General features: G+C 39.8%; 1 protein-coding gene across 2 annotated transcripts; it reads right to left on the bottom strand.

Annotated features, from left to right (window-relative positions):
- Positions 1-437: 437 nt before the first annotated feature.
- Positions 438-19,589, bottom strand: thrap3b (thyroid hormone receptor associated protein 3b). 2 transcript variants are annotated; one of them, XM_041808302.1, is made up of 12 exons: positions 19,447-19,589; positions 19,201-19,325; positions 13,667-13,821; positions 9,734-10,531; positions 8,327-8,947; positions 7,137-7,303; positions 6,904-7,015; positions 6,727-6,802; positions 5,849-6,018; positions 5,403-5,634; positions 4,849-4,998; positions 438-2,029 (listed from the first exon to the last, which is right to left on the bottom strand). In XM_041808302.1, exons 3-12 carry the CDS (start codon positions 13,786-13,788, stop codon positions 1,802-1,804), a joined length of 2,676 nt encoding a protein of 891 aa, XP_041664236.1. In that variant the 5' UTR covers positions 13,789-13,821; positions 19,201-19,325; positions 19,447-19,589; the 3' UTR covers positions 438-1,801. The 2 variants fall into 2 exon arrangements, with proteins under 2 accessions (XP_041664236.1, XP_041664235.1); XM_041808301.1 differs by having other exon boundaries at positions 19,201-19,589.
- Between the last annotated feature and the right edge of the window lie 7,171 nt (positions 19,590-26,760).

Consider the following 26,760-nt stretch of genomic DNA (forward strand, 5'->3'; position numbering starts at 1 on the left):
CACTGTGCTCTTAACAATGACTGTACTCGGGTTAAATTAAGGTTTTAAGAATAACACATCAACAGAAAAGATATTGGAAGAACAATGCAACAATATGAAATCACTACCCAAATGTATTGCACACTTGCAGCAAACATGTGAATCTATTTTTCAAAGTTTTTTTTTTTTTATAAAAATGAAGAAATTCATCGCTTCCTTGTACAACATAGAAGATGCTGTAACTCTAATAAACATGCCCAAAGAGAAAACAAGGGAACAAGAGCCTCAGCATTCAAATTTCTATCAGTTGAACTGTAGATCTTTTTTGATTGACTAAAATTATAAGAGAAAATTAATCTTCATCTTGTGTTCTCTACCCCTGCAGATGTTTTCTAGGAAATGTTCCAAACTTTCTTGTTTTGTGCTGTTTGTCAGTGAGTTTTAAGTTACCACTTCAACACTTTTAAACATGTTTGTTTTATTAAGATCAGAAGGAAAAATTTGATTCAGCAACTATTCAGATTTGTACACAGACTGCAGCGGGGTTTGTGTGACCCCTAACAAAGGAGTTAAATCACAAACCATTCAAACACAGTGGGCTGTCTAACATTTCTACAGTCTGTCTCAAAATTCACTCACAGATTTGCCCTGGAGAAAAAAAAAAAAGTCTAAAGAAAATTAAAAGACAGAAGTACTTCAAAGCTCTTGAGAGCAGTACAAAAAGTTTTCAGATGAAACAAACAAAAGACAGACAGTTCTGTTTAGTACATGCAGTATGTACAAAGTTGGACAAAGCAGCACAATGAGAGTCATAAAACTAGACCTTCTAGTTTGTGTTGAAAATATTCACTTTCATTTCTTTTGTCAGCATTTTTTAAGGTTTCTCTTCATTTTCTGCTTGGGTTTTTCTTAAATTGATCTTTTTTGGTTCAAACTTAAAAGAACTATAATTTCCCTCTTTGTTATCCTAAAATAACTACACTTCAGTGCGTGCATTAGCCTCTTTTGAAACAAGGCGCTGTTTTTAATTCAAACTAAAGTAGAGTTATCTAAGAGGCTGTGACTGAAGATGAAAACCTACATGTTTTTGGGACTTTACTGCTTTACAATTCTATGACTTTTTAAAAAAACTGAACACATCCACAACCACTGAGAATATACTGTAGCACGCACACATACATACAAAGTCTTTACTTTCAGATGAGAAGTATAGTTGAAGTGGCACTATATGAAAGAGCTCAGATAACATAAGGGACAAACAACCAACCGTTCAGGGGTTCAACAGATACTTTCATGTGCGATATTTTGAGCCCTGAGCCCGCTACTGATTGGTCCCGTGGAGCGAGGTATCAATCATATGTTTCATGCAGTAACATTAAAGATTTATCGCAGCCCCAAACACAAACAAAGAAAATAGAGAAATGGACATCGTCTAATGCCTCTCTACACTGAAACACAGCTCTCATAGACAGGGCTGTACCTCAAACACATTACATGTGACTGTGTTATTAATATTTTCTAAGGCACAAATGCATTTCTCATTTTCCCGTGCTTTTAGAGAACATTTTTCTTTGTTGCCTGTTAATTCTCCCTTAAAAAGTTACAATTAAATCCAAACAAACGTTACATTAAAAGAACACTTCAGCTGAAACCTCATACAAAAGGAAGAGTGCTGCTCTTAAATCACGTCACGTCTTTCGCCACTGAACACTATAAACCTTTTAAACAGTTATAAGATTACGTGAAGAGGAGAATAAAACTCTATTAGCCTCTTCATCATGGCTGTGATCGTTTTGAATGTGAGCATGACAGACTGAGTGGTTTACTGCTTCATGGCTGGCCCGTCTCCAGCGCCCTTCTGTTCTTTACGTTCCACCTCCATGTTGTCGTCTCCAAGCCCCCTCTCTTCTCCGCCCTGGAACATGTCGTGTGTCCACTTGGGGCTGCTGCCTCCTTTACGGTAGACGAAGCGTCCACGGCGAGTGGGAAAAGCGCCCCGGCCTCTTCCGCGGTTGTCTGTCCAGGTTTTCTCTCCGTCGCGGTCATCGTGCTGGAGCGGGGCAGGACAAAGGAAAGGTCAAAATGATAGATATTAAATTTTTAAAAATCTATGACCTCCACAAATATGGTGCTCCACCATCGTTACGTTTTCATAAGAACAGCATCCCTGAGGCCTACTTGACAGTCCCGTACATTAATGTCAGCCGTGCTGAGATCACAGCAAACAGCTTTGAGGTGTTTGAAGCAGACAAACGCTCTTCACAGTGTGGCTGAGCTGCGGATACACACTAGTTAAGAGAAAGCTATGAAACATTTTAGGTAGAACTTTCCGTGTACCTGTTCCTCTCCACCTAAAGTCTATGTAAGATATCTGCATGGATTTACAAGCTCCAGCCACGTCTTGCTCACATGTGTGTAGCCTGGTGAGTTAATGTATAACATAAGCTGATAAATGTCCCGGTTATATTCCCATCTTACGTGACAAACCCTAAGCATGCGTGCATGTGATTGAGAAGACTGTTTCAATCAGATGTGTCACTTTATATCAAGTATCATTTCAGTATTTACAGCAGATAAAAACATGTTAAAACTGTTAAAGCAGGGAAGAGAGGTCAGATAAAAGATTTCAGTCCTAGCTGAGTAAAACAGTCACAAATTTTTGTTTTAATTCCTTCAGGAGTTACAGAGAAAAAAGCTGTTGTAAACGGCTTTGTTCCTGTGATCTGAAAACAGGAGAGGATCAGAGTGTTAATACTGACCAATTATTGCTCTCTAGAATATAAACTTAACACAAAAATTTACTTCACGTAGTATTTAGATTTTGTTTTATTTAGGCTAGTAGACACCCTTGCATAAACTATGGACTAAAGCAAAAAAGAAAACAGGAAATAAAAGGCTGTGATGCACGATTAACAAAGTTAAAACCAGAGATGATCATGTGACCTGCTGCAGTTTTGAAATTTTTTTAAATAAAAAGTTAATAGACATCGTTTTGTTACAAACATGGAAATAAAAATCCAATAAAGACAAGGTAAAAAAAAATTCAATAAAATATTTTTGAAGAAAAAAATTCTGTTATCATCCAAAATCTTTATCAGGAGGTCAAAACCAGGAAAAATGGAAACCAGCCAATCAAATTCTAATCAGTACACCTCTGATCTAATCACTACAAGGGCACAAAATTGTTTAAAGAGAACAATTTTTCATTAAATAAAAAAAAAACAACTAGCCAATATTAGCTTATTGTCAAAGCACTTTGTAAACCTGTGTTTTTAAAGGTGCTATACAAATAAAGTTTTATTATTATTATTAAAAACATGAGTCATGCTCTTCTTGTACCTGTATTGCTATTAAAGTAAATGGAGTTGTCTTCCTTGAATCACACCTTAAAAACATGGTGCCCTCTTGTTTTCAGAGTCTTGACTTTTAAATGCCAATAAAGGCTCCCAACAACAGACAGAGCTGCTTATTTGTAAAACAAATGTTCTACTAATGGCCAAGATAAGCGAGATAGTAAACTGATGACTGAAGAGTTGATATAATGCAGATTTTAAAGAAAATATTGCAGGATTTTATCCGTGTTGTTAATCACCATCTAAGATCAACAAAATCGAGGACAATCTGCACCTTCCCCTGCAGATAAGTACTGTGGTGATCAGACAGAAAGATATGTTTGATCAAAAATGCATGGTATCTAGTGCAATGGAATCAGGAGTCATGTTGGTACATGTGGAGCTTTTTCATTACAAGTGGCAGGGCGGCTCAGCTCGACTTGTGGTTTGACTTGACATGGCAACCCAGCATGGCAAGATGTTTGCTTTACCACCACATCCCAGCAATATGTTTGAGGGCGCGTCTAGAACTGATGATGCAATCTCATCCACAGTCTGATCTCTACACTGTCTGATCTGATTGACTTAACATCATTTTAAAGCAAAAATCAAAGCAAAAACTGTAGACTGACAGCGCCGCACGCCGTTCTTTTCCAATTCTCTCTCTCTCTCTCTCTGCTATCACTAAATAAACAATCATTCACACCTTCATCAGAAAAGATCATTTTCCTACATAGTGTGTCCTGGTGATTGAATTATAGGTTTATAGATAGCAGACAATAAACATAATCATATTCTCGACTAGGCAATAAGAACAGCATGCTTTACTAGCGCCAGGAAATGAATTAAAGACTGTCCCTATCACAGGCTAGTATTTATTTGCCCATAAGAAGGGGAAAGGGTCAAATTTTTGCTGTTAGTAGGTACAGAAACGTCGTCAGTGTGAGGACCACAGTATGAGCACATAAATCTGGAGTTTTGGTTGTGTGTCAGAAACGTTTCAGTCACAGTGAATGCTGACATTAGACCAAACCTGTGACAGAATTGTAGTCAGTCAGAGCAGAGGCAGGGAAAAAACTCATCTCACTGTGGGATGAAAATTTATCACCAAAGGGCGGGATGCACCTGTCGATACCCCTACAGGCATACCATCATTATGTGGGGAAACTGGCTGTGACATTTTAACTTAAAAAGTATTAAAAACATAAAAACATGAAAACTAAATTAGTTTTACAAGGCTTTCTTGTTATCAGAGTTTTCTTACATTTGGGCCATTCCAGTGTCTTATTATGTCTTAAAACTTCAAAAAAGCAACTTCAGTTTTTTATTTATGAGAGGATCCTGGCTAATACTTTTAAACATTGTTGATATCAAAAAATAACCCATATTGATGTTGAAACAGCTACACATAAATCCAGCCATAGTTTGTATGATAATTAAATCTTCTATTTGCTTTTATGTATTATGGCACTATTATACATCATGTCGTTGGTAAATATACATTCCACTTAATAAATGTGGAGCTTCACAGACTCACCAGGTAATACTTCTTGCTCTTGGGAGTATATTCAGGGTCCCATTCCTCCTCTGGGGGGCGCTGTTGAGGATTCATATTGGCTGGATTTCCATTGCTGTTGTTGCCGGGATAATTCCCCCTGTTCCATCCTCTCCCTCTGACTCTAGGGAACTGAAACCAAAACAACATGTGGATTCAAAGTCACAGTCAGTGGACAGAAACATTTCCCACAAATCCAGGGACGATGAGAACGAGAGAACACACAGAAAAAAGCCTCTCTGATGGAAATCAGGCATTTGTTTAGTGATGAAGTCCAACTGATTTGCGCTACATTACCTTAACAAAAATCAGGTAGTGCATGGACTATGTATGATAGTGTCATCATCATTATCATCATCATCCACACTATGTTCCTTAGCATTAGGAGGAAGGAACAGAGCAGAGAAGCGCAGTCTACTGTGACGCCATTAGGACAGAGAATTGCAAGAAGATGAGATGTCAGTACCTCCGTGAAAAAAGAAAAACAAAAATACAGCAGAAGAAGAGAAAGGAGCAGCAAAGAGACCAGAACTTACAAATCCACGACCTCTGCCTCTCTCAGGGTTGTGGCCCTCATAATGTCCGGGGCCTCTGTCTGGGGGCCCTCCGTAGTCACGAGGAGGATAACGTGAGTGACTGTAGCCCTCCTCCGGGTGCTCCATCCCCTCTCCCATGTACTCTTTACCTCTGTAGGGTGGAGGATAAGGGGATGGAGAGGAGGAGGAGGAAGAGGAGGATGGGGAGCGATCTCGCTTCTTCTTTGACTTCCTGTGAACACAAACATAAAGATGGGACAGGGGTTTCAGAGAAATTTGTTCCACACACTACAATTTATGAAGTAGAGTATTTCAAGAATGGTTATAGGAGACATGACTGATGCTTTTCAACTCTTCTTTCCTCACAAAATAAAAATTGAAACACATCCCCTCTAACAAGTCTGAATTAAAGCCTTTTTCCTGTGAATGCGGGACTTTGAACCTACTTAGATTTCTTGTGGTGTTTCCCAGATTTCTCAGAGGACCTCTCTCTGCTTGGCCCTCGGGAGCCTCCTGGGCTCCTGCCTTCGCGCTTGTAGTCCTTCCCGAACCTCTTACGCCTTTCAATATCCAGGCGCAGATCCATCACGTCGCCTTTGAACTTATGACTTGAATCCTGCAGAGATATTTTGTTTGTTAGCACCATCAGCAGACGTTTAAAATGCTGGATGATGAAATATTTGGATGAAGGGATAAAGACAACAGAGTTTTTTACTTTTTTTTATGGACAAAAACAAAGCTTGAAGCCAATGTATTCTGGCAAAACAATTCATATGTACCACATATATGAGCATTGTGTTCCCTCTAGTGGTTAAGATTATACATGAATATCAAGATTGAATTCATTACACTTTGTTTTGATGGGCAATCGTCTGAAAATGTAGCAAACACTATGTGTCACAAGTAAAGAAGTTGAACAAAATATGCTCTAAAAAAGGTTTTCCCATATTTAAGTGTATGTGGAAACCAGCAGCATGCATGTAGCTCATTTCATAAATTCTATTCAAGGTTTTTTGTGGTTTTGTTTTATTCTTTTTTGAAAAATACTTACAAGGTTAAGGCATTGATAAGCGTCCCTTGAGAAGCTTGGATTCAGGATCTTAATTCACTTCCTTTTAGCCTTTGCTTGGGTTCGTACATACCCAATCAATAACCATATCTCAAAGGCTGGGGGAATGCTTGGCACTTACAACACACAATTGGGCTCTTTCTGAATTAGAAATATGCATCCTTTGAAAGAAAAGCACAAAGCTGAACACTGCTGCTTTGGGTCGTCTCATATTTGCTTGTTCCAAACACGTCAAAATTCAAAAGGGTGGGTCACCTTGTAGCTCGACTCGTCCATATCCTCAAACAGGTGAGAGTGCCTCTTAAAGGCACTGGGGGAAACATCGATTCTCCTGAGAGGGGAGAAGAAACCTTGATGTTAGTGGAAAGCTTTATAAAAAGACTTCAAAGGGAAATTTTGAATACATTTCTGAGCAGATAATAGTGTTTATACCTGTGGATTTCTGGGCTCTTCCTTGGCTTCATCATTTCTACCTCTGCAGCTTTTCTTTGGTACATCGCAAACCGCTCACTTAAAGTCATGTCTGACGAGTGGAAGTGTTGAGCTGCACATACAGAACAGAGAAGCATTACTAAACATAAAGATTGGTAACTTTTCAAGAAAATAAAAAGTCCAGCGTCCAGTCCATCTTGTTGTGATCTTACTCAGCACAGATCCTACTATACCTTTGATGTAGTGCACAATGGAGACTATGTGCTGAGCGAACAGCTCAGAGGGGCTGCGACGGAGCTGAGCCGACTGAAGGTGCTGGAAGATGGAGCGAAACTCTGAATCCTTCTTAGAGGGATTGACCAACTCTCGAGGCATGAGGCGATCTTTAGAGAGGGAGGCGCTGGAAGAACAGAAGAGGTGACAAACATTGATTACAAAATATAGAGCAGCAATAAGAGGTAGCTAGTTGAATGTAGTTGGACTATATAAAAGTGCAACTCATATATTAATCTGTTAGTAAGACACCTGCAATGCTGAAACATCAGCATGTTTGCCTAGTATTAAAACTGCTGAGTTGACCATGTTCTCCAGAATAGTTTTCCATTTTGCTGCAACAATCTGTCCCTGAGATGCACCCGTTTGCAGTTGTTCATCACCTGAAAAGTGGACTCACCTTTTTTGTATTCAGATGGGTTGAGTTCCACCAACTACTCCTCCTACTCCAATTTTACCTGCCAAGTGTATTAAAAAATACCGTTGAGTTCCCCTATCTTTATCTGTCTCTGTACACTGTAAGACTCAATAGCTGAAGGTTGTTAAAAATGAGTTGGGTTTCCTTAAAAATGTTTAAAAAAAAAAAAAAAAAAAAAAAGCAATTTCAGCTCTATTTTCTGAGTTGATAGAACTCATTTTTAGTTTTAAGTTATTCCACAATCATCCCTTAATCTGCAGAGTATACCCAAAATGCCTTTGGGCATTAGGCACTTTTGCACCACTAGTGAAGTTACTCTCTCCGTTAGACAAGTCCTCCCTTTTTTAGAGCAATTGCAAAACACAATGGATGGTATACTCAGCATGATGGAAAAGTCTTCCTGGTGCGGTGTGCACCGCTCAGTTACTGTCACTTGTAGTGACTTAAACTGGCCAACCCTGAGTGGCATTAATGTTCAAGATTCGTGTATGTGAGAAATAAGGGAAAACTGCGTTGGAGGAAGAACACGCAGCTTCACAAAAAATACCCAAACATGGTATTGAGGTCACACTTAGTCTCCCCATATGCATCTGCAACATTCATAGTGAAGGCGAAATGTGTACGACACTTTGAATCAAGCTTTTGTTTGACAAACTGCTTCAAGAAAATTATGTTTCTTATATTTTTTGATCATCTTAAATTAAGACCAATTGCACTGTGTAATTAACATACCCTGGCAATTCATCTAAAGCACCATATTTGAGTTCAAACTCCTCTCTTGATGAAGACAGGCGTCGGGACGGTGACCCCTCTTGATGAGGGAAAGCTCCAGGGAACAAAGGACGCTCCTTCTCTCTGGAAGGTGCAGGAGGGGACGGACTCCTTCTGGACTTCTCCTTCTCTTTCTTCTCCTTCTTCTTGGACTTCTCCTCTTTCTTGGAGCTGTGCTTACGGCTTCGGTACATCTCCTCCTCCATGTGATCTACAGACTCTGCTTCCTCAGCCTCTCTCCGGCTTTTCTCTTTGACTACCGGGTAGGACGTCGAGTAGGGCGGCTCGTCTCCCCACTTCCCAAAAATATCCCGAGCAGTGAGGGTGGGTTTCACCTCGTCTTCTTCCTCCTCCATGTCTGCCTCCTTCAGCCCGTGAGACTTGAGGAACTCTTCTTCTCCTGCATCAAAGAAAGGCATGGTCTTGTCCTCCTTGGACTCACTGAAAGAAGTGGAGGAAATGTTGAACATGTCTCCAGGCTTGCTTCCTTTGTCCAGTTCTCTGTCCGTGGTGCTTTGCTCCTTTTCACGTCCATTTTCCTTCTCAGCAGCTTGCTTTTTGTTTTTATTTTCTGCCAAGAACCTGAAACAAAGAACGAAACTCAGCTTTAGAAAGCACAGTGCTTTAATGCTCAACTGTTAGGCTAACTTTAGACCAACACTTTAAAACAATGTGAACAATGCATGATGGAAAAATACATGTAACATTATCTCACAAACTGAAAAAAATGTAATACACCAGGGATGGGCATGCTTTGAACCAGACAGTGAAACTAAAAATATGGCCTTTTTGTGTCAATTTACTTACTTCCCATATATAAGCTTTAATTTTATGTTAATGCATACTGGATACTTTACATAAAAATGTTCCTCTTTTAATGGCTGTTTTGGTCTTATTAGGAAAAGAATGATATATTATTGTAAATTTCAATTCTATCCGACTATACACTGTAGTACTTGCTGCAGTCACATTCAAAATACAAGATCCTTGAGGAAGAATAAACCTAGAAACACTGATTTTTAAATAATTTTAGTATCTTGATAACTATTATAAAAGAAATATATAAATCAGCCCATCCCTAGTTAAAATAGTAGACCAGGACTCACATTGCAGTAATTATACTCACGTTACCATCACCGTTTCATACAACTTCCTCTCAGTGCACAGTAAAGGACAACAGCCGGCTACATTTTCACTGCACTTAAAATCAGGAGTCTTATGAATTCCTTTTTAACCTTTATTCTTCCAAGGATCTTTGAAAAATGCTAAACATGTTTGAAAGAAAAATATTGTCATCATTTGTTAGAGAAATTAAAAAGAAAACAATAGAAAAACATTAGAAAATGGTGCAAAGAGTAACAGACATACTTTTTGAAGGCGGCAGAGATCACAGTCTTATCTCCAGCTTTGACATCCTCCTTTGAGAAGAAACCGAAGCCTCCAAAGGAGGCTGTTTGTCCCGACTTTGTGGGGCTCTTTGGTGGAGGGGACGCACTGCCGATGGTTTTCCACAGAGGACCCCCACCCCCAGGTCCTTTACTGTCAGGACCAGTGGAAGCATCCTCTTTCTTAGAGTCTGGGGGGGTTTGTTTGGGGCTGGCGTCATAATCAATCCATTTACCTCCCGATGCTTTCTCGATAGCACTGCCATCTGCTGCCTGCCCGGGTTTCTCCACTTGACTTTCTGCCTGTTTGTCCTTGCTGTTCTTAGAGCCCTGCTTGCCTTTGCTGCTCCGGTGACGTGGTGACCCGGAGCGGGACCGGGAAGAGTAGCTGGAGCGCCTGGAGCGTCGAGATCTCCCAGAAGACGAACGATCAGAATAGCGAGAGCGGCTACGGCTACCCGAACGCCTTCTGGGCGTACGTGAACGAGAGCGCCCTCTCCTGGGACTGTGGTCCTGGTCATGGTGGCGGTCATGCCAGCCCCCTCCTCCTCCTCCACCACCACCACCTTGCCAATTGGACTTGTAACCATAACCGCCACCACCTCCCCTGTTCTGGTAGTGGCCGCGTTGGTAATAGCCTCGGTTTCTGCCACGATAGTGGTAAGGCCTCCGGTAGCCTCGGTTGTAGCCTCTGAAGCCACCTCTGTTGCTCTGATAGTCCCTGGTGGGATAGTTTCTGTAGGATGGAGAGTGGGAGCGAGAGCGGGAACGAGACCTCGAACTGGACAAGAAAAGAAAGAGAAAAAAATTCAGTCAGTTTGAGGCAACAAAATAATAATATTGAAGCCCACAAAGCAGATTTATATCTTTGTGGCTTAAAAAATTTCTGTTTACATGATCATTCTTACAGGAAATTATCACCCATTAGCAGATGCTCCTTTCCCACTTCATTTTATCTCCAGAAAACCAAAGATGGAAAAAGGGACTGATAAGATAGTTCAATTCTGTATATTCAAATTTGATTTGATTAGATAAAAAAGAAATTTAAAGGAGACCCCGGGGACTCTCCTCTTTTTAATACAAACTAGAAACAAACAACTAACATCTATTATCTGGGGGCACATACTGGTAGAAGCTGGTTTAAAAGTGGTAGATTGTTAGATTAAATACATCAGACAATCTATTCTTTTATGTTTATAATGTCTTGTCTTGCAGCTTTTGATTCTGAAAACGTACTCTATATAGTGTGTCAGAATAGTGAGTCCCAAAAATGTCAACAGGGGGCAATGTAAGCTCAGTGTTGTAGAAGAAGTCCTTCCACTGAACAGAGCATGCTTGTCCTGAACATGTCACTCAGGTAGCTGCTAAACTGACAAAAACTACCCTAAATGGGGAATTAACTTGTATACAGTAAAATTTGTTCCCACAGCCAGCAAACTTTGACCTTACAAATAAAACTACGGTGGCATAAGCACACACCTATTACCCACCGGATCTTCTCCTTAATACGGGAATATAAATCACTCAGGAGACGGGAGGAGGTAGGAAATGTCTCCCCTCCTACTAATGGAGTGTTAACCTTTAATTCAAACCTTCAAGTCTGCAGTCAGCCAAGAAAACAGTAACGCAAGGACACAATTGTCATCTCACTGCTTACCCCTCCTTTTTTTCATTTGAAGACAGAAATCCTGCACTATGCTGCAGTAAACAAACAACGCACTCTGTGTCAGCTCTGCGACAGTGTTGGACAAAGGTTGCAGCCAGGACACAACCTGCTCTAATCCACACCAGCAGGAGGCATTGGGGGGTGGGAAGGATATGCAGCTGCTCTCTCTCTATTTGGACAATCATTGACATGCAGTTTGGCAATGCTCTTCTAACCCTAACCCAGCAACCTAACTTCCAAGCCTCAAACACAACAGAGGCAGTGAGAGTGGAGAACACTCCCTTTCTTTCGATAAATAAGATGAAAACACTGCAAAGGTTGACTTCTTAAATCTTAAAAGCACGTCATGAAAAAAACAAATGATGACTAAGAGGAGCTGATGCAAATTTGCCTGAGGCTCTGTCAGCCTCCCTCACAGCATCTCCCACGCAGGAAAGACATTCATGCAAATTAAGACCAAACCTAGAATGAGTCGTGCCTCATAGGAGAATAAAACATCAAAACCAAATTACATCTAATCCATAACCCTGTTATTCAAAAAGAGTACTCCACTTACTGAAAGGGACTCATGGTGATCAAATCAACACAAAACAGAGCCATTGCTCTGTTATCTTTATAATCTTATCTGTCGCTCTTCAATAAAACAACTCATTAACAAGTAGACATAAACTAGAGGCACTAATTGGAGTTTTAAGGAAAACATAATAGGATTTATATTCAGATTACATCAGATCTTTGGGGGATCTGCACAAGCCGCCACAGGAAAAACATGGCTGCCATGATGGAGAAAATGCCAAGTAAACAAACACATCAGCTGTCAATTTCCTTGTTGCTTTGTACCGCCCCAGATCAGAGCCAGACAAATATTATCACACCCAAGTACTCAGTCGACATTTGTTTGATTTGTTCAACAGCCTAGAGTTGTTACGATAGAAAGCAGAGGAGAGAGACAGCCATACCACCTGATCCCTGTGTTTTTCACAAGTTCCCAGCAGTGGACTGATGCCTGCTTTGCAGCCATGCAGAAACATGACACCCAAAATTAAACAAGAAAATTAGAGAAGAATCTCCACATTTACTTCCTCTGATTACTAATGGTTATTCAGCGGATATAACTTATTTTGAGTGCACATTATTCTTACAAAATCTCCACACAATACACACACACACACACGCACACACACACAAACACACTGAAAAACAAGCAATAAGATTAAATCAGAGTATTACAAAATAAAAAAGATAATTCATTTAAATGCATATTCAGGTGTTACCCCTTTTCTCCCTTTAAAACAAGGCTGTGATGGCATACTCAACGTATGTCTGAGCATAAAAGCACAGAGTAATAATTTCTTAAGTCTCTCTCTGTTCACTCCATGTAAATGCACCTGTAGTTTTAAGTTTAGTTTCTCTTCTAATGAGGTGTTTCAAGCTGCAACTGACATCACTACATTTCCTGATGTGGTTGTCACAATAAACGTGCTCAAGCAATGTAATAAGTATGCACTTTTACTGTGAAGAACTTGGCTAAAATAGCAAGTCTATCATTAATTTCTGTTTTTTAAATAGATTTATTTTTGGGCCTTTTCGTGCCTTTATTAGATAGAGGAAGACAGTGGATAGACTCAGAAACAGGGAGGAGAGCGGGGAGAGACATGCGGAAAATGGTGCCACATGCCGGACTTGAACCCAGGCCGCCCGCATACACGGTGCGCGCCTTAGCCACTCGACTACTGGCGCGCCCAGTCTATCATTAATTTAACTTAGCTTTAGCAAAGATAGCAGCAGTTTACAGAGTTATAGTGTTTAGAGCTGCTTCTCCAACCTTTAATGCCACTGTGAAATAATCATTGGACACAAAACAAGTGAGTCATGAGTTTAAGCACACCTTTAAACCTTTGTTTAAGGTGTGATAATATGAATCAATACAGGAGATGGACTGAGCCGGTCCACTGCAGCTCACAGTCTCAGAAAGGCCAAGAGAGGTGGTGTGCAAAGTGAGCATACTCGCTGCAGGTTGCTGTTATTACACACGTTATACTTGAAGGGGTAGAAACTCAGCGGCAGAAATTTTACCAGTGACAGTACTGATACCAGTTTACTGCCCACCGCAGGGCAGGTTATTTAATAATTACTAAAAAAGAAAAAAATTTAAAGTATTCCAAAGTATGTAAATCTTACCTTAAAGGACAATCTAAATTCACATCCCACACAACAAACTTGTATGGTATTTTCAGAAACTGGTCTTACCTGTAGCGACGTTTCCTGGATCTTGAGCGGGAACGACTCCTAGAGTGAGATCTAGAGTAAGATCTTGATCTTGACCTTGATCTTGAGCGGGACCGAGCAGGAGAACCTGGAGCCTTTGACATCTTTGTGCTCAAACCAGGATTAATAATCCTTTCCTAAAAGGACATAACAAGAAAGCCAGTAAATATAACTCTTTTGATAGAACTTGCACACAATTTCCTCACTAAGAGATCACAACAGGAACGAATCAGAAACTAAACGACAATACTCTACTAAAGGAAATTTTAATATTCAGTTAAAACAAGCCCGGTTTACTCATCTACATTGTAGAGCTGCATGTTTCCCTACGTGCTGACAGGCCGGAACTGGACAGCATACATGACACCCTGTAGCCTGTGATCAAGTTCTCTGCACCTATCTGCTTTCAAACCTCCCATCAACAGCCCCCTGAAGCCCCACATGACCTTGAAGTGTCAGAGAAAAATAAATCAAAAACCAGGGCAGTGATAACACACACAGGCCAACAGCTCGAAAGCTGCTGCACACAGCAGAAGCAGCATGCAAACATGTGCTCATAAGCCGGCAGCAATGTGAATCAAGTTGAGCTTCTGTGCAGCAAGATGTGAAGGTTCTGTGAGCAAATGTTTTCTCTGGCAGGTGCATCTGGTCCCGTGTTTATACAGATTTCTATCCATCCTTGCTCAGTGCAGGCCAATAAGTACTGCTTTATACTAAATAAAGTGGGTTTAAGTGCTAGGGATGTATTTTTTTTATATCTGCTGACGTTGAACATTTTTAAGGTGCTGCTGCATCAGCATTATAGATCAAACTGTAGCACACATCAAACAAACATAGTAAGTGCTTACTGCTAAATAACGCTGTACCACAAAGATGTAATTAGTGGCTGTCTATTAGGATGCTGGAACTAACTCTCAGAGCCTGGAAGTCTATCACAATAGCTGTGCCCCAATTCGGGGACTGCATCCTTTGGAGGGCACAACTGAAGACTGATTGTATAACAATGGTGTCGAAGGCTGCATCATTTCAAACGCTTCGCCAAATGCAGCTAACAAATATGTCCTCCTTTCACAGCCAACAGGGGATCCACCCTGTGCATCCTCTAAACAAGCTGGTGGACTCTTAAGATGTCAAGTGATGCACTTTTAAATGCACAAAGCTTTTTTTTCCAAAGGAAAAGCCCCCAATACCAATGTGTGAATATAAAATGGGCCTTCAAAGTTTAAAATACTTATAAAAAAAGCTGTCTCGTGTTAGTTATGTTGACTAGTTCCAGTGCAGCTGGAGCAACATAATTTAAAAGTATATCTCAGGGGACAAGGTTTTAGGTCTTAATTACATTTAGCTATAAATTGGTATTGATATAGGTATGGGCTGAAATGAGTTCCAAATATTTCATATTGCAGGTCCTGTGAGGGATGCTACCTCTAAAAAGGGACACCTATGGAGGTGTTTTATGAACAAAGATGGCTGCTACTGATCATAAATGTTCTGAAAGTTACTTAATCGTCAAAATCATACAGACCTGACAATAGTGCACAAAACACATAATACATACACACATCTATGTATTATGCAGAACTGGAAGCCATGACAGTATGCCGCTGGAACTAGCCATTTAGCCTAAGAGTGTTCTGCAATATCTCAAGTTCACTGCTTTAATTTGTAGAGTCCAAAGCCTTTCACGCAAGGGCAAAGTGATAAAAGCCTGCGTATATTGGAAAGTTTTCACACTACTTTGAGTTTTCAGTCTGGTGATACAGAGTAGTAGTCTTTGATGGTTGCCGCTGAAGTGGAGTAAAAGCTCAATGAACATCAGACAGTTTAATCTAAATATCTCTGCATTTCAAGGATACAAGTGCATACAGCAAACAAACAAGGGGATTCTGAGAATTGACCATCTTACAATGATGACTCCAAATCACCAGAGCGACACAATCAGCTCTTTGAGAGACACTGTATCATGTTTTGCAACTTTCTGAAGGCCATCATGAATAGACATTGGTGTTGGTGTAGAATACAGTTTCAAGAAATGAAGCTCAGAGCTCAAGTCTACAGCCTTGAACCACAACCTACTCTTCATGTCTGTCTGTAGTAACAAAATAAATGCCCAAACTAGAGTAATCTGCAAATTAACAATTTCAAGAGTTTGTTAAAAAGGTGAGCTAATTAATTAAGTCAACAACATAACTAAAGCCAATGTGTTTGTAGTGGCAAAATAAAATGTAAAACAAATAGCCTTTAACAAAACTTTAAGGCCATGGCTGACTGTAAAGGTCAAAGGTGATATCAAATACCAAGCCCTGCAGCAAACTACAGATTTAAACAGCAAACGAGAATTGTGCATGTGACACAACATCTAAATCAAGCGTTTTGTTACTTTTTAACTTATGCATATCATGCATTTATATTATGTATTACTGCTTTAAGCTTTTGTACAGCTAACATGGTCTACACATTAACTTTATTAACTTGTAAACCTCTCCCTCAAGGGTTCTGAGTGAGTTTCTATATTTAAGTTACCAAAAGGAAGGGAAAGGTGTGATTTTTCTGTTGTTAATGTAACATAAATACAAAACACACAAAAATCTGGTAGGATGTAAAGTGAAAGAGAGAGTGCAATTTCTTGAAAACACCTTCGAGACAAGAATATTTATCCCTAAACTGTAGTTCATGCAATGAGGAAACATTTCTTTAATTTACTGTGCATCTTCAAACCCAGTAACAATGCTTCTACTACAGTAACTCACTTTTATTTTCACCCACCCTTCCACAAAATGGAGATCAGAGCATCGGTGTCTTACAAAGCAGCAGCAGAAGCCCTGGAGCAGGTGGTGTTGCTTTAGTGCAGTCAGGCAAACAGAAAGCTTTTACTACAGCAGGGACTTCTTCATGTTCAAGAGGAGGCAGAGTTCCTGGTGCTGATGACATTAATCTCCTATTCTAATGGTTAAGTCAAAGCCTGAAGCATTTGCATCTTATTCAAAATTCCTCAGAAGACCCATTGAGATGCATTTAAAAGGGCTTTCTACCCACAAGTTGTGAAATGCCCTTTTCCTGTCATGTTTGAAGGGACAACAGTTGCTACGTGACAAACAATGGTTGCCATGTGTAAAACTGTTATCCCTTCCAGTCTGTGCTAAACTAAAGAGGGCAGATAAATACCATGCTGACCATTTGGGGGACAAAAGACCTTCACTGCTCTTCTGATGCACCTCAAACTTTCAGTACATGATCAATGTAACCCATACCTCTTTGAATGCCATGCACCCCCTTTGTTGACAGGTAACACGATCCTCAACAAGCAGGTTCTACTGGGTGGGTTTGCCAGCTGCTATGAACACTAGTATCCTACAAGACTGGAGACATTTTAAGTCTTTATGCTTGACTAGCAGGTAAGTATTCAGAGGATCATCTCTGCGAAAAAAAGCCCTGCAGACTTTATGCATGCTCTGAATAATAATTAAAAAAAGGTGCATCACTGAGTTCACTTTCACCTCAAATATCTATTCAGCATCAAAAAGGTCAAGAAAAGACAATGGCATGAAATGAAATGTGTCTCCGTTTCATTTCTGCCCCGTGCTTCCAGTAGTAAAGAAGGCAGTCGTGAGGCTATGAAAATCTCATGTAGTAACATTTGCCTCTGCAAAGTAATTGTCTCACTTGCCTCCGCTGATTATATGCGGCACATAATCATGTTTGCTCTGATGCACTTTCAACAGGAACTGGTTCTGGTATAATGCACTGAGAAGTAGCTAGGCTGGTTATGTGGGCTGCTAAGCAAAAGAAAAGAGAGACCACCAAATCAAGGACAAGTATGACTACAAAGGTGAAGGTGAAAACTACAAAACGGAAAGGCCCCTGACATCAGCTACAGTGAGTCAGAGTAGCTTTACTGAGTAACAAATCAAGTCTACTTTGAGTGTTCTTATTCCTATACACAGGGATGCACGATATTGGATTTTTGCCAATATCTGATATGCTGAGTATTACAAAATCAGTACAGCCGACACCGATATTGATACTTATATGTAAATGTAGTTCAGACCTAAAATTTCAGTTCTTAAAAACACACAATTTGAAGCTTGAGGATGAACAAATGAACACATTTTGGTCCTTAAAACACAATTTAAAGTGCAAGGAATGATGGTGAGTATAGAAAAGACTTCAGCTGATGTAGATCTGTTGGACCTGCATAAAACTTCACTAGCTTAAATGTTTTCTAAACAGCCAATATTTACAGCTAATGTAGGCAGATTTTTATAAACAAAATATTGGTTGTAAATATCATCTGAAATTTTCATTTCTGCCGATACTACTATTTCACTTTATAAGCCAATATCTGCTGAAACCGTGCATCCCTACTTATACAATAACCTTAGGTTTATGTTAATTTTAGTGATCCATGGTGTTATTCACATGTTATCGGTAGATACAAAGCTATGGTTTGAAGTTTTAGGTCTGAATTACATTCACCTAGTTACAGCGATAGCAGTACAGGCTAAAATGATTTGTTAATACTGGCATATCTGATATCAGGAAAATAATAATGTGCATCCCAAGTTGATTTTCAATGTGACACCTGTCTTTTCTGATATAAAGCAGATCATACATCACTTTAAGGATTAATTAGGGATATAATGATGACTCAAAAATCTCTTTATAAAGAATTGCTGATTAAAAATTGCAATATTAACAGAATGCACTGCAATACTCTTTTAGACTTAGAGAAAACAAAGAGGTATTCTTAGAAGATTTTAGCTGTGTGGATACAAAAAATCAGCATTTTATCAATAACTATACAACCTCCAAAGTAAAGTGTGTTATTTATACTTTTAAAGAGCAGAAGGAAAAGGATATTTTCCACTTAATATAACTGGAGAATTAAAGAAAAAAAATCCCATTTATTATATAATGATGTGAACCACGTGTCTTTGTACATCAAAAGAAAACACAGAAAATATAAAATAGTGATAAAACCATGATGTGAACCCACAATCCCGATAGTATCATGCTGTGAGCTGAGGGCGTTGTTTCCATCTTACGTTTAATGTTACTATTTACTGTTTAAACCCAATCTTTCCTCCGTTATATTTGCATGCCCCTTGAAAATTCACTGCTTATCTGCCAACAAGAAAAAGGTACGTCTCTAAAACCACACTGCTGTTTTAGATAATCGGTTTAGTAACTTTGCCCCCATGTCTGGATTTACAAAAACAGAAAACGCTGCAGAGCTCATGTGCCAACAGTTACATGTTAACAGCAAATACATGGCACCGACCAAAACACGGATCATAATGTCAAACATGTTCCGTTACTTCTGTAGCTGCAGCTGCAGGTCCACACAACTCTTTGTCAGCACTTCAGTCAGACGAAACTGACCAAATCTATCGATAACGACACCACTAACGTGAACGACATGCTGAACGTGTTACCCAATCTTTCTCTGTTAGCAAAGCGGCGGCTCATTTAGACTGTGTTAGGTTTAAAAGAAAATGAGGAAAATGAGGAGTTACCTTTTCCTCGTGTTTCAATGCCTGGACGAGGATATCTGTAAGGAATTACTGTTCACAGAAGTAGAGCAACCTTTGAGGCCAAGCTGCTCGATCGTCTGGTCCCTCCTTCCTGGTTTTACTGTACGCTACGAGCCAAGCGCAAACGGATGTTAGCACTAGTTAGCTTGATAGCACTTACTGGCTCAGTTAGCAACAGTTACAGACGCTCTGCACTGTTAGAAAAGGCAGGCAGAGCTGTCCCATTACCATGAATTCTCCCATTAAACATATCCGGAAGTATCCCGCTGTATTATCCAACTGTATTTAATGGATTTTTCTGAAGGCATCGACATTTATCGGTAGCTAACGATCGACAGACGCTATTAGCCCAACATGCTAGCAACGGCCAATACGAATGCTGCCCTCAAATCCCGCGAGACTTTGAATGACTAAGCATGCATGTCCTGTCCAGGGAAGAAAGGATCAAATTTCCAAGGCAAGAGCTCATTATCTAGTGCTGTGTGCCTTCTTTTCTTGCCATATCTACTGTGGGACACAAACATAGATGGATTAATAGGTATGGGGGATGGGAATACCACAGGAATTAAAATTCGAGACTTAAAAGCCACCTTGTTATGCTAATGTTGGAGTTTCTCAAGAGAAAAACAGTCAATTTCTTTTTTGTGTGAAGACCAATAAAAGCAAACATGTCTATCAATAGTAGGGAAGGCAAAAACACACAAGTATGGTAACCAACACTGCTCTGATACTCAAATACTGGAAATACAACAGTTTAATAGGACAAGAGGTATTCCTTGAGTGTGATATCGAGTACAACAGCACTATACAAATGGTAGTGCTGTTGGAACCAAGTCTATAATAGTTAAGTTTTAACTAAATGACTGCAAATAAAATGTAACAATCATTTTAAACTGAAGCTAAAATTAAAACAAAGGTTTGAAAAAAACTAGGGCTGTCATACCATTACATTTTTTTTACATTGCAGTTAATCTCTGAATTTCTGAGGTTAATCACAGTAGTTTACTTTCTTTTTTGCACTCTTTTCTGTTTCCGTTTCTGGACTGACTACCACACCTCAGCACCTATATCCATGCTGAGATCTTAAGACCAAGTTCATGGTTTATCAAAAACTGAAGTCTTGTTCTCATTGATAATCATTAAGGCAAAAATCTTGAAAATTTACTGGTTTTTGCTTTTGTAAAAGTGAATATTTGCTACATTTAGTTTAGTTTGGGACAATTGAAGGCCATGCACTTTGGACACTGGGGAACTGGGATAAGCATTTTCCACTTAAAAAAAAGTTTGATTGTGAAAAAAACCCTCACTTAGTCAGTGCCAAATGTCACAAATCTACAGCCCTAAATCAGAAAGCTCACTAGTAGAGTGAGGCTCAGAAAATGAGCAGTTTTCTTATTTTGTATAAGATCTGAGGAGTTATAGAAGCTGTTTATTCCCTGATCTGGTGCCTGGTAAAGCATGACCCAGTTAAAGCCTGGTCTTGTGAGCTGGTATTACTGGCACATATTTTCATGTTGCCCTTCCCCCAGAAACATTACATGAGAGTTTTAATCAAGAAATTCCTGCTGACTGAATGACAGCTATCATTGGTTTTTGTGTGACAAAATGTGATGCATTCATCTGTATGGATAATTAACTGAGACAAGACAATATTTTAAAATTTTTGTGTCATAACATTTCAAAGCTCACATACATATTGATTTATTTTGACTTCATATATTATGTTAATTGCCGCTAATTGTCAGTGACTGCATACAGGGTGTAAGCCGGGGTCATCACTGCTGATGAAGTAAACTAGTTTAAAACATTTCACTTTTAGCACCTTTTCTTCCTCATCTTCTTAGTTCTGTGGTGTAAGCTGTTCACCTCAGCTGTCTTTTAGTCTCACTCTTCTGTTCGCGGGGTTTACTCTGTCCACAGTCCTGTGCACTATTTTTATCAAACTAAAAGCCTCATAACCCCTCCTATCACACACACAGATACCACACTAACACCACTCAGGGGACTGCTGGGAATCAGCCAAACAAACACACTCTCCCTGTCTAAAGTTATTCTCTGTCTCATCTCACCGACATGTTGTCTGTTGAAGCTGTGAGTAAGACTACAGTCAGGTTTGGGTTGCAAAAATCTGCAGCAAAATGGTGATCGCTGTCAGGAGATTTACAGTCTGTAGAGTGAGTTTCTGTTCACACAGAGGAGTGAACTGATTTTGTTAAGATGTCAAGAGAGTCAAACATTAAAGAAAAGGTTGTTATAAGCTGAATTACATGCTTACATCATTGTGCCGTCATGTTGGGCCTAACAGTACCTGGTCACCTCAGAGACTCTTTAAATCAAACGTGGTGACAAGACCAACAATCCTCAGATACAAGACCTGATTTACAGCAAAGTTTCTCTCAAATACAGCAGATAAATCACTTTTTATGGGGTGTTATAATTTTCACTTTAAGGTCACTAGTTACATGTTGACATAAGAAAAAAAAATTAACTATTGTAACAAAAATATTCTGCACAGCAACAAAAATGTTTAACTAGATTAAATGTGGTATCTGTTTAATATCTTAAAAAATTGTACATCTTACTTTAGTAAAAAGTGAATTTTTTTATGACAGTGCCATGATATCTGCTCGTATGTGTCTTATTCTAAATAACTCCTTCTTTTTGTCTTGCTTCCCTCACTTTTCTTCTTGTTTTTATTTGTGTATTGTAATTTGAGGAGAGGGTTTGGGGGTTCAGACAGTGCTAATGCTTCAGCTGAGCTGCCAGCCTGCTCTTTAAATTTCAACCACAAAAGTACAGGGGGAGGGGGAGGAGTAGATGCAAAAAGACTGAGAGCCAAAGTGGATTCTGGATGGTGCAGTTTCACCTGATTTAGTGTAAGGTTCACACTGTCCTGTGCCCTCTAAGTAGGCAAAATATGGCTAGGTGCTCTCTTATAGTACAAAACTTGATGAGGAGTCCTCATTGGTGCTCGCCAAATAGAAGACAATAGGTACAAATTGCCCTTTGAGTGCCCTTTATGTGGAAAAAATGGCTTAGTGCCCTCAGTGTATGTATGTTTTAACACAGGTGTAGAAAGTAATCATAATGATTAAAAAAAAAAAATCTTAATCAAGATTTCTGTCTATTTCACTTGAAATTTTTGAGAACTTTTTGAGCAATGGCTCCCCACAGCACACAGCACGTGCACTTTTATTATTTTCATCCCTGCCCCTCAAACACCCTGAGCTCACCACGTTCAACAATCACCAGTTAACTGTGATTAACCACATTTGTTGAAAAAGCCGATGAGAAACAAAGACATTAACATCTGTCAGTAAGGAAAGGGTTACAAAGCCATTTCTAAGGCTTTGGGACTCCAGAAAACCATTGTGAGAGCCATTATCCACAAATGGGGAATACCTGGAACAGTGGTGAACCTTCCCAGGAGTGGCTGGCCTGCCAAAATTACACTAAAAGCATATCGATGACACATCCAGGAGGTTACAAAAGAACCCAGATCAACATCTAAAGACCTGCAGACCTCAGCTGACTCAGTTAAGGTCAGCGTTCATGATTCAACAATAAGAGAGAGACTGGGCAAAAATGGCATCCATGGGAGAGTACCAGGGTCAAAACCAAGGCTGACCAAAAAGAACACAAAGGCTTGTCTCACATTACCAAAAATAAGCATCTTGATGATCTTCAAAACTTTTGGGAAAGTATTCTGTGGACTGATGAAACAAAAGTTGAACATTTTGGAAGGTGGTGCCTCATTACATCTGCCGTAAACTAACACAACATTTCATCAGAAGACCATGATACCAACAGTCAAACATGGTGGTGGTAGTGTGACAGTCCGGGCCACTGCTGCTTCAGGACCTGGAGGATTTGTCGTGATTGATGGAACCATGAATTCTGCTCTCTACCAGAAAATCTTGAAGGAGGTAATCCCAGACAATCATCCAAAACACACCAGCAAGTCCCTCTCTGATTGGCTTAAAATGAAGGTTTTGGAGTGGCCCAGTCAAATTCTGGACGTAAATCTGATAGTGAAATGGACACCTGCAGTACAAAACAGCTTCAATATTTGAAAACGAGTTGTAGCATCTGAATATAATCTGTTTATGTTCTTTGTTTTCTTCTCTCTGTCTCTCTTTTAACAGTACAAATGGCAAAACTTGAGTTTTTTGTCTCCTAATACAGGAGACACTTTTAATACTGCATGTGTTTCAGGAATCCTGCGTTGAATAACTGTCGGTGCTGTGAGTAACATCAGCTCAATTCAGCCGTTTTCCTGAGCCTTAAACCGACTTCCTGTTCTTCGTTTTGCACGATAACAACATGACATCCGCTCCACAGCCTGCAGAAAGACCTGGTCTGAATTTTAACAACTGTAAGGCATGCAGTCATCAAATCCCCCCTCGTTGACCTTCCACTGAGATATGCAAACAGTCTCCATTAACTCTCCTTTTCCTTCACAGCACAGGTGTTGGACGAATGGGATGTGCCACAGTTAAATTTAGCGTCCTGACAAATCTCTGCTCGGGCCACAATGTGAGAGCAAGCATGGCCGCTCATCCGTCACTCTCTGTTAGGAGCTGTTTATGCTTTCACCAAGGAGGTCTGGATACCAAGGGGCAGAGGATGGCTTTGATTCAGTGAGGTCAGGAGATGAAAGTGAACAGATTATGAGATAGTGGTGAGTGCAGGCGCTGCAACATGAAACCTGTGGAGCTTTTGTGTCATCATTCAGAATATAGAGCAAACATAGAAACGGGGACAAAGCAAACAGGACACTTAGAAGGAGAAGGAGGAGTACAATTTAAAATCAGATGTTATGCATTAATTCCTGTATTTTAAAGTGGTTAATGTCTCCTTTTTATCTGCTTATTTTGTCTCTTCTTCTCTCATTTTTTTTCTCTCACTCCCTGATGTATTTGGTTCAACTTATATGTGTCCACCTCTCTTTATTGTCCTTTATTTGTAGCCAGAAAGGCACCATAAAGAGTCAATATCTATTCCGCCATGGAGTCATAACAGGGTTTTATAGAAATGAGTGTAAACACTCATTAAGATTAACTACAGTCACTGATCTGTGGCTGAAGAATCATGTTTTTTAGCTGAACTAAATTTGCTTTTTTTAATTTGCTTTTTTTACAAACAAAAATGACAGAAAAAAGATCAGATTTCTACGAGGTAATATTGATCAAACAAAAATATGTAATGTAAAATAAGTGGTTGCATAAATATTTAAAGTGACTGAGCTAATTCAACAGAGGTCCAGCCAGTTGGTGCTAGTACTCTCACAATTAGTGAAATGAGGATCACCTGAGTGAAGTGAATGTGTCTCAAGTGATTGTAGCTGAAAGACACTTGTGTCCGAAAGTTCCAGTAACTGGATAATCAGTATTCCTGGCTACCATTACACCATGAAGACAAGAGAACACCCCAAGCAACTCAGAGAAAAGAGCATTGAAAAGTATAGGTAAGGGGAGGGATTAAAAAAAATTCAAAGGCACTGAACATCCCCCAGAGTTCAGTTAAATCAATCATCAGAAATAGAAGGAATATTGTACATGTGTAAATCTGTCGAGATCAAGCCATCCTGACAAACTGAGTGACCGTGCAAGAAGGAGACGAGTGAGAAAGGCCACCAAGACACCTATGACTACTCTGAAGGAGTTGCAAGCTTCAGCAGTTGAGATAAGCGAGAGTCTGCAGACAACAACTGGGAGAGTGGCAAAGAGAAAGACACTGTTGAAAAAAATCGTTATATCTGGACTAGAGTTCCCCAAAAGTTATGTGGGAGACGTCATGGTCAAGTGGAAGAAGTTCTTTGGTCTGAAGAAACCTAAATGGTGCTTTCTGCTTTTTGACCATCAGAGAAAACGCCAAACACGTCACACCACCACAAACACGCCATCTCCACTGTGAAGCACAGTTGCAGCATCATGCTGTGGGGATGCTTCTTGACAGATGACCCTTGAAGGCTTGTTAAAGTAGAGGGTAAAATTGGAGTGGCAAAATGTAGGAAAATGCTGGAGGACTGTCTTATTCAGTCTGCAAAAGAACTATGACTTGGGAGAAAGATTTTTTTCATCAAGACCCAAAGCATACAACGAAAGCTACACAGACATTCTGGGGTGGCCGAGTCAAAGCCTGGACCTCAACCCAATTGTGGCTCGCACCTGATCTCTGTGCAACCTGTGCTTGAGCAGTTTTGCAGAGAATAATGGAGTACAACTGCAATGTCCAGATGTGCAAGCCTGATTGAGACCTATCCACACAGACTCAGTGCTGTAATTGCAGCCAAACGTGCATCTGCTAAATACTGCCTTGAAGAGGGTAAATATTTACACAGTCAAACATAACTCTCTGAGGACTTTTGAAATTGTAAATGTACCCCCCAAAACACCTGCTTCTGCAGCAAGCTTTTAATCACGGTTAACATTTACCCCAAAGTAGAGGTTACAGTTAGTAAAACTGACAACAGAAATAACTGAAGGTCTCACTGATGATCTCCTTTGCTTTTGTAGGTTATAAAGTGACGTCCATATTCATCTCAGTCTCTCATAACCAGCTAAAAACTCCTCACAAGAACTTCAAGTAAAAGCACCAGATCTTTCCAGCACATAGACTGTAAAGACTTTACATACAGTCAGTGTTGCAGCATAGAAAGGGAAAGAAAGAAAAGACTCACCTTGCAGGATGAGAGTGCTGTGAAACAGAGCAGAGCCAGACATCTCAGCCTCTTCGTTTATAGTACGTGTGAAGATGAAACCACCCTGCCGGCTGTTAAGAACCTGCAACCGACCGACAAACTGTCTGACAGACACCCGGTGAAATCACATCTCAATTATAAATAGTTCTCTCTCTGAAGCCCTTTTGTTTATCTGAGACCCACAGTGAGTAATACGCCCGGTTTTGACTTTGTTTTTGAACATAGATGTTTCATATTCCAATCATAATCTTCTTTCATAGAGGACAAGCAGGATATATCAAATGTCTGTTTGTCTTTGTATCCTGTTGGCTGACGTTCAAAGTAAATTTGAACAGCAAAATGAGTCACACAACCTCACACTCACATACATGTCAGTCCTTTTATTCTTCAGGATCTTATCTCTGGGTCCTCATTGATTGGACCATAAAGCAGCGATGTCAATGTGTGATTGGAGATAAATGCCTGGGTATATGACCTCTCATTGTAGCATGCAGTAAAAAAGGTGGGTAGGCATGCAAATACAAACGTTCCCAGGAACAGGAGGACAGATACACGCAGCAAGGTATTAAAATACCCTCAACCTCAATTTGAATATTGTGGCCCAAGTTTGTTTTGTTTTTACTAAAGAGCACATACATGCCTAGTTTGATTGGCTAAAGGTGCAATTCGTGGAATTTTCACCAAGATGGCTTTAAAAAATGACTCCTTGTATGTCACATGCACAGATTTTTTTTAGTTAAGCACTAATATTACTTCAAATTTGTCCAACAGCCTACAAAGCTGCAGAAACTCTTCATTTTTTATAGTTATAATGCCAAGTCTTCTGACAGAAGCCACCA

This window comes from Cheilinus undulatus, linkage group 16, assembly GCF_018320785.1.
Source record: "Cheilinus undulatus linkage group 16, ASM1832078v1, whole genome shotgun sequence".
NCBI lineage: Eukaryota > Metazoa > Chordata > Actinopteri > Labriformes > Labridae > Cheilinus > Cheilinus undulatus.

Excerpts from the sequence above, each read along its gene's own strand:
- thrap3b (XM_041808302.1), bottom strand. The coding sequence starts at position 13,788 with ATGTCAAAGGCTCCAGGTTCTCCTGCTCGGTCCCGCTCAAGATCAAGG. Across the intron at positions 8,948-9,733 it reads ATCTCTGCCGCCTTCAAAAA|GTTCTTGGCAGAAAATAAAA; the intron begins GTATGTCTGTTA and ends TCTTTGTTTCAG. Across the intron at positions 4,999-5,402 it reads GAGGCAGAGGTCGTGGATTT|TTCCCTAGAGTCAGAGGGAG; the intron begins GTAAGTTCTGGT and ends TTTTGGTTTCAG.